Genomic DNA, 19998 nt, shown 5'->3' with positions numbered 1-19998 from the left:
ATGCTAATGTTTATATGAAAAAGCAAGACTTTGGAATTAAGATGCTGGGAATCCATAGTTACAATGGCGGAGGAAATATTCCGATTATCGACTTGAGTTATTATAAGTAGCACCAAACAATTAAACTTTTTACTCAAGCAAAGGTACAGATCTACTGGCAACAAAATGTATCAAAAGTAGAAGTTCTCATAACAGGCCTTCAGAGTGATATACTGTATATACTGTAATACTGTATATTCTTGGACAGTCATTATTGATGCATAGCATGTAAGCAGCATTGTTGTGTTGTTGTTCTGGCCATGGTGAAGACAATAGTGCCTCATATTTCATAAACTGATCTTATGCTATTTATAAAGAATCATAAATATAGGTGTCAAGTAAATGTAGTGGACTAAAAACTGGAACACATCTGTCTGAAATGTAGGTGGGTTGTATTCTGTACAATGGAGTTGTACTATCAGGAAGCATAGTACTTAGTTCATTTGTGTTCAAACAACTGCACCATCACTACAAATCCTACAACCCTTGGTTTCTTAGATTATGGGGAAGTTTAAAATTCTGGATGCAGAGATTTTCACCTTACTGCGATGACATTATGATGAGTTAGATGCTTTGTGGAAAACAATGTGTCAACCAAAGCAGATGTCATTTCAAGAATCCAAGGCACTTAAGAGCTGTGAACTAAAATTTGGGGTTACCCCTTTAGGTCACGTATGACTTGATCCCTCCTGTCAGGCACCCTGAAGGTTTCCAACTCTTGAACGTTTGTGTATAGAGTGGAGGTCTTCCAGCGGATGTGTCACTTAGCTGATAGATGTGTGCTTGATAGATTGTGAAAGTGAAGGGTGTTTACAGTCAGCGGGGAGGAAGGAGTGTGAGCTAGAGAGGTCAGTAGTCATGGTGATGCTGACCAGAAACCCAAAGAGCCCCGGGATTTAGGTAAAACCTGGCGGGGGCTGCTTTTTATCAACGTCTGACTCTTTCTTCTTCTCTTTCACTTGTTAAACGTTTTGTTCTTCCTAAATGGGTATTCCATTATGTCACGATGATCCCGCCGATCTACTAAAACTACAACCCGACAGTTGTTTTTGAATATCCGATTGCTTATCTGTGTATCTTCACCACATGGAGACTCCCTCTTCACCATCGTCCTTGAATATTTCTGGTGCGATAAGTTTGACTGTGTCCCTTTCCGATGTGACAGGGTGCTACAGTGCCACAGGACCCGTTTGACACCTGAGCTGCTCCCCCTCCTCACTGCCTCGCACAGGGATTGATTGCCTCTTCCAGCTCACTCTGCTAGTATTTTATATATCATTGATGATTGCATTTATATCCAGCCATGACAGTGCTGTAAAGAAATATGAGTTTAATTTGATGTTTTAAGTACACTTGACATTGAATTTAGTGTTTGCATAGTGTTATTGGGCAAAGAAGATGATCGTGTTTATTGCCAGTGTGCACCATTTTGCAGGAGTTTACAAGGTGCTCAATGAGAATGCACCCGTGGCAGGAAATTCACTGTACTTTGTGGTTGGATTGAATGCCTCAGAGCAGTCCATGAGGATTTTTTTTTTTTTTTTTTTTATCATTTATGTTTTTTTGTTTCTCATGAAACAATAGCCCAGTATGGATTTTCCTCCCAACATTTTGAGGAGGTTATTTTTCAGCAGGCCAAACCTCTCAAGCTCCCATCCAATGGAGGCCTCTGGCTCTCTGGTGAAAACCAAACAAAGACAGGAATGTTGATGAGGCCTCCATCTTTACCCAGGGCCCTTTTTTTTGCTTTTTTTTTTTTGCTTTGCTACACCCCAGGAATCTTCCAGAAGGCCCCAGTGTGGTGGAAGCTTTTAGCAGCTCTTTAGATGTGTGCGGAGTGAACCCGGCTGTTGCTAGGGCTTTCAAACATCTCCATTTTACACCAAGTGTGAGTGTTCACACTCGCACGCATCTCGACTGGGTTTTTTGTCACCTTCTCTCTCTCAGAGACGAGCGCCGACTGTGCCCTCATGGGCAAAACAGAGTATAGAAGGCTGTTTTTGTACATGCCTTCACTCAGGTGGCAACAGTATCACATGCACTCTGCTCTGAAATTGAAACTGGCATTTAGCATCGCATTGCTTTTACTGGGCTGCTTTGATGTGTTTTAAAAAGGGCAGGTGCGTGTGTGTCTATCTGAGTGTGTGTGTGCATGCATGTGTGTGTGTGTATGTGTGTACGCGTGCGTGCGCTGGCTCTCTTCATTCATGTGTGTCGGTATTTGTTTGATGTGTGTCCAGCCTTACGGGGCTGGAAGGTGAATTCCCTAATTTCCCCGTGGACTCAATTAGCTTTGTGATTGGCTGAGAGAAGGCCAGGTTGTCTTCTGAAGGAAAGAAGACCTTTGAAACTGAGGTGGTAGCGGAAGGGAGAGAAGTGAAGCAGAATAGGAGATGAGCTGGCCACAGTGGTAATGGTGGTAGTGCTCATGGTGCTGGTGAAGACTTGGCCCTGTCAGTATTATTATAATGAGAGAGAGAAACTAGTGAAGCTCCTTCATCCTCTAGCAGGTGTTGCACAGCTCTGAGTTCATTATGACCAATTAGGGTGAAGAAAATACTAATTATACCTTAGTTTCTGGGTGATTAAATACTAGGTTGCAAGTGAATTGCAGGGCTAGGGTAACTGTAATCCCCCTGTGATCACTGAAGTCATTTTCATTTTGAAGTCACTTTCAGACCATCGTAATGAAGACTTCTTCTGTCTGTACAGTATTTCTTGTGACTGTCTGAAGAAAGAAATGATCTCACTGTGATGTTGACGATTCCTGGACCTTTGGTGTCCCTCCATTTCTCTGCCACTCTTTTTCATGCCAACATTATTCTTTTTCAGACTCATTCAAAATAGATTATTATTTTTGGAAGTTTTCTAAAAACACGATCAGTTTTTATATTATTATATACTGAATTGAAGTCAGTTGTTTTGTGGGGAATAGCATTGCTTGGATCTCACCTTCTGTGTCTGTTTTTCCCCGTCAGGTTGCCGGTGTTGGAGTCAACGGCCTCGTCAGGTGACCTGTCGCGACCCCACCACATCGTATCCGTGGTGCCCAACCGCTACCCGCGCTGGTTCACCCTGAGCCACATAGAGTCTCAGCAGTGTGAGCTGGCCTCCACCATGCTCACTGCTGCCAAAGGTGCAGATGTACTCTCAGTGACTGATACAAACACATATTGTACACAGCAAAAGGTCTATGCTGCTAACTCTCAGATAGTATTAGCAACACACACACACACACACACACACACACACAAATAAATACAAGCGGTGATCTCCGGGCTGTTCTAAAACATCCCTGCGTTTTTCATGTACGCCTTCTAGGTGACAGTCGGAGGCTGGAGACAGTCCTGGAGTCCATCCAGAAAAACATCCACTCTTCGTCTCACATCTTCAAACTGGCACAGGACGCGTTCAAGATCGCCACCTTGATGGACAGCCTACCTGACATCACACTTCTCAAAGTCTCTCTGGAGCTGGGACTGCAGGTACACCAACACATGTTTGTCAATAATGGCTTCCACTGTGTATATGTGTGTTGTTAAAAAAAAAAAAGTGTGGTATTAAATTCAGTTTGTGTGATATTCTACTCATAACAAGCCCTTATAAGTTTTAGAGTTTCTCCTTGAAACAACTGTAAGTCTCCTTTGAATTCTTGAAATTTTTCCCACTAATTCTTGTCTTTCTGCAGTGAGATATTTGATCATTTTTCTGCAGGTCGTGAGGATGAAATCTACTGTGTGTGCCATAATGCTCCAGTTCTGTAGAAATCTGTTGGGTCAATGGAAGTGCTTTCTTCTGGTGTTCATAACATCTAATTTAAAGTTGCGGTGGCATTATCATTGTGGAATATGGGAATATGTCGTGGGACTGTTATTTGCGCTATAAGGTTGCACTTCTTCCTGTAAAATGGCTCAATATTCCATGGCCATTACACAACCATGCAGAGCAATCACAAGACCTCATGACTCCCATGAGATGTCTACCGCACCGTTACAGATCGAAACTCTCTGTGTCCTTTAGATCTTTGAAAATCTAAATATGACATTTTTAGTTACAACTGTTGCAGATGTGTGCAGAGTTTTGAAACTAGATTATTTTCCATCAAAAACTCACAAACTGAAGTGATCATCATACCTGTTAAAAGATACCTGTTGCAATTGTTTTTTCTTTTAATGCACAATTTTCCTTGCACACATTCTATATTTTGATTTTTCACTTTGTAAAGTTTGATTTTGTGCTTGGATTTTAAACTGAAAAAGGTGGTGAGAAGAATTGTTAGATTACTTTAGTCTTTCTTCCTTGACATTTGTCAAGCAGGCCTGTACTGCTGCAGTAGACCAAACTGATGTCTTGGACAGACTCCATTTCTAGTAATGTCCCCATACCCTCCATTTACTTTAAATGGTTTGCTTGAGGATTGGTCATCCTCATAGTATGAGTGTCCCTCAGCCAGTTTGAAAATACACATGTGAAGTGAAACAGAAAAGTTTGTGTATTTTTGATGACAAATCAATCATTACACTTATACACTATAGTGTCAGTTGAATTAGGTAACATAAATATTTGAATTGTCTCCAGTGGGAAAACTATCAATGTTGAAAGTATCTCACCTGTCTCACCCCCTACTCCACCCCTTTCCGTCCTCCGCAGGTGATGAGAATAACTCTGTCCACATTAAACTGGAGAAGGAGAGAGATGGTGCGCTGGTTAGTCACATGTGCCACTGAAGTGGGTAAGTCACCCCGGCTAGTTAACCGGTTTTGTTTGGTTGTTTTAAGATTTACTAGATATACAGGTTTTTCTAATTTTCTGTTCATTTCTCTTCATTCTGTCCTCTTTGTGTCCTTCAGGTGTGTACGCGCTGGACAGCATCATGCAGAGCTGGTTCACCCTCTTCACCCCCACAGAAGCCACCAGTATCGTGGCCACCACTGTCATGTCCAACAGCACTATCGTCCGCCTCCACCTGGACTGCCACCAGCAGGAGAACCTGGCTTCATCCGCCCGCACCCTCGCCCTGCAGTGTGCCATGAAGGACCCCCAGAACTGCGCCCTCTCTGCTCTCACACTCTGTGAAAAGGACCACATTGCCTTCGAGACAGCCTACCAGATTGTACTGGACGCGGCGGCGACAGGGATGAGCTACACACAGCTGTTCACTATAGCTCGCTACATGGAACACCGCGGTTACCCGATGAGAGCCTATAAGCTAGCGACGTTAGCTATGGCTCATCTGAACCTCAGTTACAACCAGGACACACACCCGGCCATCAACGATGTGCTGTGGGCCTGCGCCCTCAGCCACTCGCTGGGGAAGAACGAGTTAGCTGCTGTTATCCCCCTGGTGGTCAAGAGCGTGAAGTGCGCCACCGTGCTCTCGGACATTTTGCGGCGGTGCACGCTCACCACGCCGGGCATGGTGTCGGCACTGCACAGCCGCAGGAACTCTGGGAAACTGATGTCCCTGGACAAGGCGCCACTCAGGCAGCTGCTGGACGCAACCATCGGGGCCTACATCAACACCACACACTCGCGGCTCACACACATCAGCCCGCGCCACTACAGCGAATTCATTGAGTTCCTGGGGAAAGCCCGGGAGACTTTCATGATGGCTCACGACGGACACATCCAGTTCACCCAGTTCATAGACAACCTGAAACAGATCTACAAGGGCAAAAAGAAACTAATGATGCTGGTGAGGGAGAGGTTTGGCTGAGGGTAAAGCTGGGGGTCACCAAAAGCTCCCCTCCCCACTCTAGTACTTTTCTATTAACTTGAGTCTGCCTTTTGAACTTCTTTTGGACTTATAAGATAGACAAGTAAAAAAGAGGGATGTGACTTGTAGAATGAAGCAAAAAGAGAAAGGAAAAGATGACAAAAAAATCAACAGAGCCACACGCGGTATTATTGTTCTTGCTGTTGTTATTGTTATAAACATTATTACTATTATTATTATTAATAATATTATTACTACTATGTGTACAGAAGTGTTTTTATTTTTCAGAAGAGAGGAAATTTGTCACGTTGTGAATGTTGTGTGTATTTCTCTACATGTGTGCGAGAGGAAAATGAAAAGTGAAATGGCTTTTTTTTAATTTTTGTTCCTTTATTTTTATGATTTAAAACATCATTTTTCCCTTTTTCAGTGTATATTGAGTTATATGTTGTCAAGTGGCTGAAGCCCTTCTACAATAGCGCTCATGTAAAAACAAAAGGAAAAAAAAAAAAAGAAGAAGAAGAAGAAAAAAAAATGTCTCGGCATCCTCAAAGAGAAACTAAGGCTTTAAACCACACAGAGCACCTCCCTCTGTCTAGGCCCTCACCGGGGGGCGCTGGGCAGCACTGCACAGCTCGGCTCGGCTCGGCTCGGCTCGGCACGGCACGGCACAGCTTGGTTTAGCACTGACAGAAAGCCGCCATCAGCATTTCTACAGACACAGCAGTAGCAGCAGCAGCAGCACTTCAGCAGCCATTAGTTTTCTCTGGGTCCCAGGCATTAGCATCATTACACACAACAATGCTCTTAGCTAACTCGTGTTGTTGTTATTGTTGAAATCTCACCCGCCTCCATAGTGAGTACCTGTTTTACCTGTTTTCCAGAGAACAGTGTGCAGGTGCTACAGTGATGGCACATTAGACAAAGATAATGAGTATTATTGTTACATTATTGTAATGTACAGCTGTGATTTTTAACAGCTCAGATTTGGCTAAATGACTGATATATAGTTGAGTTTTCTAGGTAAAGCAGATACCCAGAGGGAGACGACTACCTCATGACATGGTATTGAACCTGCTCCCAGTTTTTTTTTTTTTTTTTTCTTTTTTTTCTTTTTTTTTTTTGCTATCATGATATTTATCATCCAGGATAGCTGACAGTGTTAATTAAACAAGAGATTCACTCGTGAGACCAAGGTTATGAGGCGATCTAGAGTCAGATTCCTGCTGAGTGTTTCTGTGCTCGGCTCTGCTGTAACGTCACTGCCCTGGCATCGGTACTTACAACCCCCCTCCAAAAAAAAAAATCAAAAAAAAAAATTGGCTCTGACATGCTCAGAAGATGTGTCAGTATGTCAGTCCCCCTTTCATCTCTACAGCCACCATTGTACGGTATTTTCAGACTAGGCCAGTGTCATTTCCCTCTGTGCATGTGAATCATAGAAATTAGACTTTCTACTGTTATAGTTCATTGTGTGGAACCTTCAGTAATTGTCAACCAGAACGTTCTCAGGGATTTCTCTACACAGGAAAAAGGCGGAACAAATGAACGACTGACTACAGGAAAAAGACAAAAACATGACACAACATGAGCGAGCATTTATTGTACTCTGTATATATGCCATAGTATATGTCTGAATATGGAGGATCTGAAAGTATATGTTAACTAATTTATACAGAGTATTCTATGTAATGTGAAATACTTGAAGCCGCTGTAGTTTGCTCTCTCTTGCTCTCCTTCTCTTTCTCTCTCTTGTCTTCTCTTTTTGTTTCTCTTTTTGTTGAAAACAGAACATATCAGAAGGACTAGACTGACGGCTTTTTGGACTCACAGGGCCACATGTGTTCATACTTGAGACGCTGGATCCCGTCAGAGATGCAGGTTGAGTCAAATTGGTGTTGGCGGAAAAAACGTTGATCATTCCTGCTGACTACAGCATAGGAAGGGAAGGGAAGGGAGGAAGACTACTTTAGGCCATTGGTCGATAAATGTTTGAAAACACAATACAGGATTTCTTGAAGTACTTAATTGTGCATGTAAGCTGTTGTACTAGCATAGTTTTCGGGGAAAAAAAAACTATAATGTGCTTTACACAGGAGCTAATTGGAGCTGAATCTGGTTAAAAAAAAAAAAAAATCATATATTACGTGTCCAGCCTTATATGCATTTAAGGACATCTCTTGGTTGAAGTCTGCTTCATTCTGCAGTAATATAACCTTTGTCAGAGTAACTTAATAGTCGTGCAACTCAGTAAGACTCACAGTGATAATTATGCACAGGTTCAATCTATCTGAGATTTTTTTAAAAATGAGTCTCCTCAGTTCTCCCTTCCATTCACTGCAGAATTTCCAGTGTCTCCTCTGCAATGTTCAGCTGTCCTGTCATTAATTGCCTTTTTACCTTCTTCTTTATATCTGATTTTTCTTCTCTCTCTTTCTCTCTCTTTTTTTTTCTGTGCATCTTTTTCTATCTTGTGTTGATTAAAGATAAAAGCAGCCTTTTCTCTTGCCTTGTCTTAACGCTTTAAAGTAACCAAACAGGAGATCTATCTAACAACCAAACGCGTTCTAAGAGGTGAGAGACAACCCACCTTGGTCCCAGCTTTAGTGTCCTTAATTAGTAAGTGAATGGCTGTGTAACTCATGCTTTAACAAAGCAATTCCTCACGTGTGTTTGGTGAAAAAATACATTGTCCAGTGTCTCTTGTTCTCTTCAGAAACAATTTCCTCTGAGTCTTTCTAGCTGTTTTTATTTCATTTTATTTTTTTGTTTGTGTAGGAATCTTCTGCTCTCCCATTTTATTTATTACAATGACCCATGTATACATGCTTATGAAATTAAGATTTGATACACCGATATCAATTTATTTATGTAACTAAATCACTGTTTTATAATCTTGTTAATGAGTCAATAATTGATTTTTTTGTTTTTGTTTTTTGTTTTAATAAAAGTTAGTTTTTTGAAATGTATATTTATGTCCTCTCAGAGCTGCTTTTTTTTTTTTTTTTTTTTTACACCCTGACTGACACAGGAAACTTTTTTTTTTTCTGTAGCTGCAGTTTTGTCTCAGAAGGTCTGTCATGGATCGTTATGGGACGCGGCCTGTGAGTTTGAAGGCGTGCGTTGGTCGGCATATCAGTGAGAGACGATCAGTCGGGATGGTTCAGATCTCCATCAAACAGCGGTGTCAGAAAAAGGCAGAGAGGGATCACTCTCACTGGCAGCTGCTTTCACACTGTCATCTCAGGCGAGCTGACGAGGAATATGAAATGTATCAATTGATATTCCCGTTGTCTTTGTAGCTTCTGTCAGGCAGCCAGGCTCAGCCAACCACAATAACCTGTTTACATGCATCCAACACTGACAGTGGTGCCACAGGATGACTAAATCAGTGTATGTAGTTTGTCAGGTGTGTGTGTTTGTGTGGACATGTTTTTGTGCGTGCTCCTTCTTGTTTGCATGCCTCTGTGTGTTTGCATGTGTTTTCTTGCGAGTGTGTGTGTGTGTGTGTGTGTGCGTGTGTGTGTGTGTGTGTGTATGTAAAGGCCTTTAGGGAGTGAATGGGAACAGGTGGTAGCTCCAGACTACAGGAGCTCCTGACAGCAGTAAGGTCCCCAGACTCCCAGCCCCTCATTAAACATTGACACAAAAACACTGCAACTGTCTGTGTGTGAACAGTAATGAAGCGCAGACGGCTACACCGGCATACACGCTGAAACTTAGCACAGCACGAGCTCTCAGTCCGCATACGTGTGTGTGTGTGCGTTGTCCATCTGTGTGCGCTCATTAATGAGGCACATTTGTCCATGGAGGTGTCCACTTAGATATTGAGGAATTCATCAGGTTTAGCAACAAAAGCACCCGTCTGCTGTCAGAGGCCAGACAGAACTGTCCATTTGTGATGTGATGGATGCCTGCCTTGTGCGAAATTGTGCGTGTGTTGGAGAGTAAAAACACACTCATGCATGCGTGTGTATCCATGCGAGTAAGTTGCAACTTGTTTGTGTGTGTGTGTGTGTGTGTGTGTGTTTGTGTGTGTGTGTGTGTGTGTGTGTGTGTGTGTGTGTGTGTGCGTGTGAGACCACTTCCTGTGTGTCTGACCTGTGCTCAGGTCCCTGCTCAGTTCCAGTTGGTAATGACGTCCCTTGGGTGTAGCGTGGTGCAGCAGCCTCCTCCGGTCTGTCTCACTGTATACTCCTAATGACATCATGATCACACACTGGCCCCTTTCATGCCAAAAGCCCTCTTCCTCACCATCACCATCAAAACTCCTATCTAGAGCATTCACTCCCTCACTTTCACTGTCTCTTTCACACATACACACACACACACTGCGCCACAGCTTCACAACACATCAAGGCCTTGACATTTTCTTGCAGAACTGTAGATCTATTATGCTTTATAGTTTCACCTATGGAGAGCATTTTTGAAGTCAAACAAAAGCACAGTATTTTCTGAGTTTCAAATGTGCTGCGTAAGACATAGACTCTGGTGGCAGGCAAATGCTGCAACACAAAGATGTAGTGAATATATTTTATCTTTACATTAAGGGTCATAATCTGCAGACGAGTTCCTTGACAACAGCTAGGAGCCCTAGTACAATAAAAACTATAGAGGTGGTCACAGAAGTATTTTTCCCCACTGTAGTTTTCTTTTAATGATATAATTTACATTCCTCAACAGCCTGTAGAAACGCATGTCTTTTGGATAATTTAACAAAAGGTTTATTTTATGGCCATTTATTTTTATTATTTTATCCACAGTACATTTCATGAGAAATTATGCCGGTATGTATTTCCCATTATCGCAACTTTATCCCTAATCCCAACCAGTCATCTCTGATATACCTAACAATAACCTAATCTAAGGCCTAAGCATGAAGGAGCGGGGGCCGCTGCAGGAACCATCTTTTGACAGGAACTTCCAGGTTCTGTTTCAGAAATAAGAAAACCTCATTCAAACGCACACTGATACTGAGTTCAAACATTTTATTTTTTAAAGTTATGTCATATCCTTATTTATGGAAGCTCTACACCATTGCAGGTTAAACGTCTCACTATACTATGACTTTTTATGCCATGCTATGTAAAAGAGACAGCCTACAGGGATGAGGTTCAGCACCTTGCTGCGTGGTGTGGCGACAACAACTTGGCGCCTAACACCCAGAAGACTAAGGAGATCATCTCGGACTTCAGGCGGGCCACGCACACACCCCCGTCTAAGCTTCAAGTTCCTTGCCATCCACATCTCAGATGATCTCACCTTGTCTCTAAACTCCTCCGTCCTGGTCAAAAAAGCGTAACAGCGCCTTTATTTCCAACGGAGCCTTAGGAAAGTTCAACTGTGTCCCAGGATACTGGTGGACTTCTGCCACTGTACCATTGAGAGCCTACACATGAACTGCATCATAGTGTATGTGGCAACTGCTCCACATCAGACCGTAAAGCAACGGGTGGTGAAAACTGCCCAACCGATAACCGGCACCCAGTTACCCACCATCAAGAACATTTACTATAAACGGTGCCTTGGCATTGCGAGGGACATTATCAAGGATGCCTCCCACCCTAACCATGGACTTTTCACCCTCCTCCCATCTGGCAGTTGTTACAGGAAACTCCTCTCCCGCACCAGCAGGTTCAGGAAGAGCTTCTTCCCCGCGGCTGTGACCCTGCTGAACTCCACACGACCACTTCAATAGCATCATTGCAGTCATTACTCACTGTTACTTTTGTGATTATGTTATTTGAACTATTCATATTTTGCACTGACTGAACCACCTACAATGTTCAATAATGTTACTGTACATATAACCAACTGTAGATATGCTCTTTATACTCTGCATATAACTAAATGTATATATGTTGTTCATATTGTACATATAACCTGACATCATCACTCTTTATTCTCTAACTCTGTCCACTTCTGTGTACATACATATTTACTTACGTCCATCACTGTGCATAGGCCTATTGTAAGATATAGCATCACTGATGCTAAAGTCTGCACTTTTAATCCGCACTTATCTGTAAATAACACTAGTTTTGCACTTCTGGTTAGATGCTAACTACATTTCATTGGCTTTGTACCTGTAATGTTTAAAATGACAATAAAGTTGAATCTAATCTAAACTATGACATTTTTATGCCTTACTATACTATGACGTTTTCATCACGTTTTTTATGTCTTACTATACTATGATGTTAATATGATGTTTTTTTATACCTTTCTAATCTATGTCTTTTTTCCTGACGTTTTTTACGCCTCAGTATACTATGGCGTTTTTATGATTTTTTTTTTTTTACACCTTCATAAACTATGGCGTTTTCATGATGTTTTTTACGCCTCAGTATACTATGGCATTTTTATGAAGTTTTTTTACACCAGATCTCATATATTAATAAACCATTTTGTTGATGGCATTGAAAAGTCCATCTATTTGTTTCTGAGGGGTTTTGGGGTATCTACCAATGTTGAGACCAAAGCTGTGCCGTCGGTTTTAAGGTCTGGGAATTCATCTGAATGAAAGTTGTATCTGACTTATTTCTTTGACTTCTTTCATATAACCACCTTTTGCTTCTGTTGTACAAAGGTTTATACCTTTTACTGTTTATCAAAGAATCAGACATTTTCTTGTGGAGGTGCTCATCTTCTCTGCTGATGATTCAACTGGGAGATGCTCATCCACACGTTGGAAGTCCTCCAACTGTAAGTCACCCGACAAAGTCTTTGCCCAAAATTAGCGCTACTTTTATTTAAAGGACCCTGGAATATTTCCTCCCACTTCGCAACCCTATAATCTCCACCATTTTCATGGACCCATGTCCAAATGTCTCCTCCCATTCCCTCCATCACCCTGTTGGCAAAATATAATTCTTCCAATAATCTTTTCAGTATTTGTGGAGTCAAGCTACTAGGAAAAGCCCATCATGAACTTTTACAGTATCTGAGAATGTAGTCTGTGTTCTAACATCACCTCTTTCTGCAAAAGGTCCAGGGCCTTTGTGGTGCATCGTGCTTGCTATCATTAGAGAAGTACAAAAAAGGATCATAGACATGTGTTCTTCTACACTGCCTGCAGCATCAGGCCGGCTACCACAGGGACTGTCTTCCTTTCCTCCTCCTCTTACAGAAGGCCGTTGGAGTTTGATCTCGTCTCTCCCCCTCCATCGGCCCCGAGGCATCTGATTAAATGCTAATTAAAGCCGTTAGCGCTGCTATCACCGCTGCTAACTCCTCTCTCTCTGTCACAGAGATTAATGTCCCTCGTTCATCATCCTACCTCGCCCAGCCTGAGTACCTGCCCAGCTCACAAAACCTGATCAAGTCATCAGCCCCAAAACCCCTCTCCTCCACTCCCTCCCACCGCATGAAGATGGACGAGGGGTTTAAATTTTAATTTGAAAATTGCCCTCAATTACTTCTGCGGCGACCACTTGCCGGAGCTTCTCATGTGGTTGAGTGGGAAGGGGTTACAGCAGCGGGTCAGTGGCCGTGATGAGCGATAAGGGGACATTAATAAGAAAGGCAGAGGTTCATTTAAAAGCAGAGAGGACAGTGGGAGCAGCTTTCTCATTATTTAACTCCCCCAGCTTTATTTAAAGGACTTTATTTAAGGATACCAAGTTAATGTGTCCTCCAGGACAGACGGTTAAAGCGCCTGACAGAGTGAGAAAGTTACGGCCATAACTTACACCCTGAGCACACACTGTGGTGCCATCTTTTTTACCTCTTTTGACATTCTCGCCGTTTTCAGGCAGAGCAGAACGAGCCTCAGAGGGGCATAAAATGTTAGAACAAAGTTACACACATCATTTAATTTTATTCTTTCACAATTTCTGGCCCACAAATGTTTTATTGGTTCCAATATCGGTAATCATTATAAGCTATTGGAAGATATTGAGCTATGTATAACAAGTCAGCCAAATGTCATTTGAACTACCACCAGATCGGGGGGGAGCGGTGCCCTGGAATATGCAGCTACTCATCAGGGGCTCATTTGGTGTTTGTGTTATGCATATCATTTTTACTGCATTGCACTCATGACTCTCGCATGATCAAGTTTTTCCTCTTTCTCAAATACACCTTACAGCAAACAGGTTGTTGTTTGTGTAGAAGCTGTGCTACCTGTTGCTTGTGTGTCAGCACTTTGACAGATAAGTTGGGGTTTTGTTCACATTTTCATGATGAACAAGCTTTGTGAAATAACATTTCTCCCCTTTAATCCCCACACTCTGCCTACTTCCCAGCCCGAGCGACAAACCTGAGCCAACAGCGCTGTCACTCAATGGTTTCCGAGGACAGTTAACAAATATACAGAGATTTATGCACCTGCGACCTGACCGCTCCCACCCAAAAATACTTTCACTTCATCTCTCACTGTTATTGCCAACACTCTGCCGGATGCCTGTCCAAAGGCTCTAAATCTGTCTTACAGTGTTTATAATGTCATAATGAATGCTGAGAAATGGAGGAAAACCCTACTTGACTTCTCTTCTCCTCTCCTCTCCTCTCCTAATAGGATTCATAGACATAAAACGGACATGTAACACATGTAGCGCACATGTTGGAATTCGATATCCTGTAGTTTGTCAAAGGCAAAATGTCACATACTTTGATAAAGACACGGGCAAGATAGAATCCAAGCTGAAAATGACTTCATGCCAGCTTCCACATTCTTCCAGGCTTGCAGAATAGCCCTCAGAGCCAAAGAGAGCTTCAGATTCCAGGTAAAGTGACATTTAATAGTGTGTGCAGTGTGCTCTGAGGATCTGGGGCTGCACCACAGGAATAAACAACACCATAGTCAAGGTTGGCAGGCTTTGCAGGAAGAGATAGCTTTAACATTCCAGTGCTCGTTGATTAAAAGCCTAAATGAATAACAGCATGATGTCCCCCACTCACTCCGTCATCCATCCACTGCCTTTTTTTTTTTTTTTTTTTTTTCCTTTTCCGGCAGCAGCAGGCACCGAGCGTCCGGTGAACGGGAACAAAGAAGGGGGAAGAGAGACAGAGAGAAAGAGGGATGGAGCGACAGGAAGAGGAGAGAATGAGAGCATATATCAAGGCCATTTTCAGTGACATTTGTGCTCTCGGTGTGGAGAGCTACTATGAATATCAATATGAACCCATGGAGAGGAAACATAGTCTTTTATTTTTTTTCTTCTTCTCACTGGGCTATTCATGCACACAAGAAATCTATTCAAGTCAATGTAATGGCCAATCTCTGAGCCTGTGCATGGTTGTGTGAACATTGCTGCCTCGGCTCTACATCTTCTCCCTCCTCTCATGAGTGTGGCTGGGCTTGTATTAGTGAAAAACACTTTATGTCAAGTGCAACTGTGGCGAACACTACAGTATGTAAATCAGACTGGATTAAATGCTTGCATGAGTCGAGCTCGATGGCACCAGTCAGCAACAGCTATCGACCAACAGTTTTCTCAGTATAATTTTTTGGGGTTTTCACACAACCTCTGCTCTCCTCTCCTCTCCTCTCCTCTCCTCTTCCTCTGGTGCTTAGAGATATAGAGTCAAAGGGATGCAAATCTACCCACTTCCTTCCTCCCCTCCCCCATCTGCAAACACAGATAGCCCCAGGCCAGTCCCAGTTCTTTCTATATGCAGAACCAGTGACAGGAGTTACGCACCATTCTCCCCCTGTAACAAACTGTTCCCTCCCTAACAAGCTGTGAGCCTCACTCTCTCTGGGCTGCATGTATGAAGCTGTGTGATTGGTTTGGTACGGTAATAACAATACGGGAATAGAGTGCTGGCTGCCTCCTCCCTTTTGCATGTGGATCTTTGCCGCCTCCTCTCTCCTTCCCTTCCCTGCTCACCTTTTGTGGGTGTATGAGTGTGTATGTGTGATTGTGGACTGTTGGCTCCCGGCTTATTACTTTAAGTTGTCTCCAGCCCCTGTGTTAATCCCTGTCTTCTTCAGGGAGGGATAACAATAATACAACAAGATCCAGAGGTACTAATGAAATCCTATCAGGTTCCTGAGCCTGAATGTCAGGGAGAGAGAGGGAGAGAGGTGAGGAGACTGAGAGTGTATGAGATATTGATTGAATAGAGACCAAAGTGAGGGAGAGATAGAGGAGGGAGTGAGGAGGAAGAGAAAAGCAAGGAGGTGTAGTCATGAAGAGAGAAAATAGTCACTGAAAAGCAAGTGAATAAACAAAGTGAGTGCGAGGTTTGGGAGAGAGTGAAAGGACGAGGAGAGCGGAGAGGACTTACGCCAAGAGGAGAGATTAAGAGTGGATGTGAAAGTTGGGTATGAGTGGAGACAGAATGTTTTTTCTTCGGTGACTGAGCATGCGGCAGCTAAAACGCATCAGCTCTGACTTGAATAGGTTTCAAAACCCAGACCAATTCTCCGCCTGCGTCTTCGCCAGACCCACCATTCGCCCCTGGGATTGAATTAGGCCTGCCCCATTATACAGTTGCCATGGGGACCCTGACACCTCCACTGACGAAGTGAGAGCCACGCAAGGCTGAGTTGCTGATCAGAATTTGTGCGTGTGTGTGTGTTGTGTGAGCATACACACGCACTTGGGTCTGTTACTGATATGTGAGTCTGCTCAGATGTATGTGTCTGTGGATATCACTCACAATTTATGAAGAGGTTGAAATAATTGGCGCCTTTTACATATCTTCAGCTAATATAAACATTTGATTTTCATTCATAAGCCCTTCGCTTTTTTGATATTGTTTTTATCTGCATTATTTATATGGTAAGATCAACACACACAAACACGTTCATAGTTTGTCACGGTCATGTGAAAACAACTTATCTCCAAAACAAAAACTTTTCATTAGATGAGAAAATCAAATGGGATTTTAAATAGTTTATTCAGCTCAAGAAGGAGAAGTTTCTCAACTCATAAAGAAACTATTAGTCCCTCAGTTTCTCTTAAAAAAAAATACAACATGACCAAATTTGGAGATACATGGTCTTCATTTAAACGGAAAGAAAGAGAAAGAAAGAAAGAAAGAGGAAAACTATATGGACACCTCCTTGGTTTAAAATGTTAAAAAGATCATCTTTACAACAAATGGTTCCTTTCACACAAAGTATCAATAAAACAGAAGTTACACAACACATTGACTGTGACTCAACATATTGCAGATGAGGTGCCCCAGAGTTTTCTCATTTGGTCTCACATTTCAAAAGGAAAGGTTTTTCTGTGACAACACAAATTTCATCTTGTAACAGTTTTTGGTATCATGGTGGAGTTGATATTTTCCAGTCTTTAAAAGCTCCCTTACTCACTTTCTTGGTCAGGATATCACGTGTATGGTGACAAGACGCCCCGGTTTCTGCGAGATTGTACCGGTTTCTCCAGGATTGTCCCGGTTTCAAGCGCGTTGTCCCCAGTCCCGAGAAGTATCTGTAAAAACACTTAATTTTCACCACGATTGAAAATAATAATGATAATATTATACTTGTTTTCAACACTTACATAGACATTTATCATGTTCTGTCCCACTCGTTATTACCTAACCCAATACAAAATGTAAACAATACACCATGCGTCTGAATTCAACATTGATTGGTCTGTGTGTGTCAATCAGTGGTTCGGTTGTCAAGGCTACTGCTAGCCCATGAGTCATAAGCCAGCGTCATAGCCTGTGATGCTGGCGGCTCTTTCTCACAGAAACTGTCAGTATGCTAACGTTAGCCGCCGAAGAGACAGTCGCTCTTTTCTGAAGAGCTCCAGGAGGCTTCCTCCTTCCTTCGTAAGGTACCTGGCGATGAAAATTCTGCGTTCATGGAGTCCATGCTGTTGAAAGGTGCACTCAGTAGGTCTGTTAAGTGCTGGAATAATTGTCTCCCATCCTGATGAAAACGCCCATGTTGTGTGTATACATATGTGCATGCATGAACATGCTGTACACTTAACAGTCCCAGTTTGGGGGTTTGAAAATATGATCACCCTACAGGTGACATTATGGCCTTAGAAGTTTTAAAAGGCTAAGGTGCAAATGCCTAACACCCAGCAGTGAAGGAGCAACATTAGTATTCATTTGGAGGAATTTTTCTGGCCACCTGGCAAATGTAAGTCCAATTTTCACTGTCCTTTTAGCTTCGATTAAGTCTCCACCAACTCCTGAAAATAGCTCCTGAGCTAACAGCTAACTTTGTCTGGGCAGGTAGTGTACAGTGCGTTTATCAGAGCCGTAAACAGATGTTTCCTCCTGGTCTGGCAATGGGGTCACAGAGTGGTGAGAGTGAATCAGAACAGTAAAGTCCTGTAAAACCAAAACAGTGGAATGATAGAAGCTAAAACGCTCTCTAGAGCAGAGGGGCGCACTGCAGAACAGAATGTGGCTTTATCACTGAGACTGACCCCTTCCACAAGTTCATGCTCTTTTTGTTTTTGTTAGATATATGTTGTCATATAAATATATTGATTTGTGCAGCTTTAAGAATCAGCCTTGTGGCTGATACAGAACCGGTCATCAATGCTGTTTTTCACTTGTCAGGGACGGGTTTTAGGTGTTCTCCAAACATCTAAAAATAACCAAGTCTCTGAGGATGTGTTGTTGTTCTGTGACCAACATAAATATAACATTGGACAATCCAAAAATAGATGTAATTTATTTTGTTATTATTTCCTTGTTGTAGTTAAAGCCATGATTCAAAGGTGGGACAAAACAACGGCACTTTTGTTCTCTAAACTAATCTGGCATAAATGTGTATTTCCAAAGCCCTGTGGAAGGCAGACACAATTTCAATTTTCTCTTAGAATCATTTTGCAGATTATTTACGACACTGTTCATAAGTTTTCTAAACAATAATAAATAATAATAATTTAATTCTTGTATTTATTTATTTCTCTAGTTTCACTTGTGCCCCCTGAGAAAATCAGTGCTAAAGAGATGGTAGTTATCTATTTATACACACACACACACACACACACACACACACACACAAGTGAATGGATACTGAAAGCAGATACCTTGTATGTCTCCTCACATTGGAATTTTGTCACCAATGCCGTTCTAATGGATGGCCAGAGAAAGGATGCCACCCACAGCACCATCTGGCTAATGCCCCGTCCTCTGCTTATGAATTACGCTAAATTGTGCCCAAGAGAGAGAAGCCACATGTTCATTATGAAAGCTGCAGGGGTATTAGAGATCCCCTGAGTCGCACCAAACGAGCTGCATGTCACAGGACGGCGTGACACACAACATGGTGCCATGAAGGGGGGGGGGGATACAACCTTCTCCAGACTTAATAGGATGCATTCATCAGGCAACCTTGACTGAGTTCTGACAGGGTTGGTTTGCTATTGTTTCAACAATGATCAACTGTTTTGTCAGAGCAAAATAAATACAGTATGGTTTGGCTGTTTGCTAAGACTTGCTGTTTCACAATCCTTTTCTTGGAGCCATTGCAGAAACCAAGAGAAACTGCACTGATGGATGTCACCCCCAACACCAAGTGACACCTGGACCTGAACTGAAACACGGTGGCCATTTTGAAGCAAAATGCTCACAACAGCAGCCTGTGTTCGGGAACCACCATTAGGTGTCTTTATCTGTGTCTAGACCATCATGAGACCAGCCTAACAGCATCTGTCAGCTCCTGCAACACCCCCCCTTGTACCATAAAAGACTGGGCCCCCTCAGTAAAAGAACTAAGGCCGGAGAACCCAGTGGGGACCAATAGGAAGGTATGGAGAGAAATAAAATGCTCAGTTTTTTTTCTTTTTCCATTCCACCACGGTGTGTGCCATGCATTGCCATGCAGGCAGATGGGGGAGGTGGAGGTGGAAATAAAACATGCATGAGTCGCCTGCAGCCCAGGAAAATAATTACTGTCATTTAGCAGACATGTAGAGGAGAGCAGCGCAGCCCAGTCTGCCCACAGTATACCGCCACACCGCCTGCATACCGATGAACTGGAGGGAAAAACGCACTGAGTGGGAGAGAGTTGTGTGAGAGATGGCTCGATGTTTCCTTGTTTGATGGTAATAGATGCTGCAGGTTATTTTGAGGATGTTGCCATATGTCACTCATAGTTGACAGTATCCTTAAACTGTTGCAGTGACGAGAAATTAAACAAAGAGGTTTCCTCTTCTCATCCGTCTGTCCTCTCGTAGAAGTTCCAACACGGCTCATGGAGCACTGTTCTGGGTCCAGGAGTCTCAAAAGGCACAAGAAGTACAGTATATTTCTGCAAAGATCAGAGAACAAGACTTGACCCCTGTGTCTCCGCTGAAGCTAAATCATGTGCT

General features: G+C 42.7%; 1 protein-coding gene across 1 annotated transcript in view; it reads left to right on the top strand.

Annotated features, from left to right (window-relative positions):
• Window positions 1–8724, top strand: part of LOC130169119 (zinc finger SWIM domain-containing protein 6) — a 47913-nt gene extending 39189 nt beyond the window's left edge. Inside the window, exons 11-14 of the mRNA XM_056375556.1 lie at window positions 3018–3175; window positions 3361–3524; window positions 4690–4771; window positions 4890–8724. Of these exons, the coding sequence (XP_056231531.1) occupies window positions 3018–3175; window positions 3361–3524; window positions 4690–4771; window positions 4890–5755 (1270 nt within the window). The 3' untranslated portion in view covers window positions 5756–8724. The remainder of the gene's footprint in view (window positions 1–3017; window positions 3176–3360; window positions 3525–4689; window positions 4772–4889) is intronic.
• The last annotated feature ends 11274 nt before the right edge of the window (window positions 8725–19998 follow it).

This window comes from Seriola aureovittata, chromosome 5, assembly GCF_021018895.1.
Source record: "Seriola aureovittata isolate HTS-2021-v1 ecotype China chromosome 5, ASM2101889v1, whole genome shotgun sequence".
NCBI classification, from domain to species: Eukaryota; Metazoa; Chordata; class Actinopteri; order Carangiformes; family Carangidae; genus Seriola; species Seriola aureovittata.
Note: the sequence above shows the minus strand (reverse complement) of the source record. Positions and strands in the feature narration are given on the sequence as shown.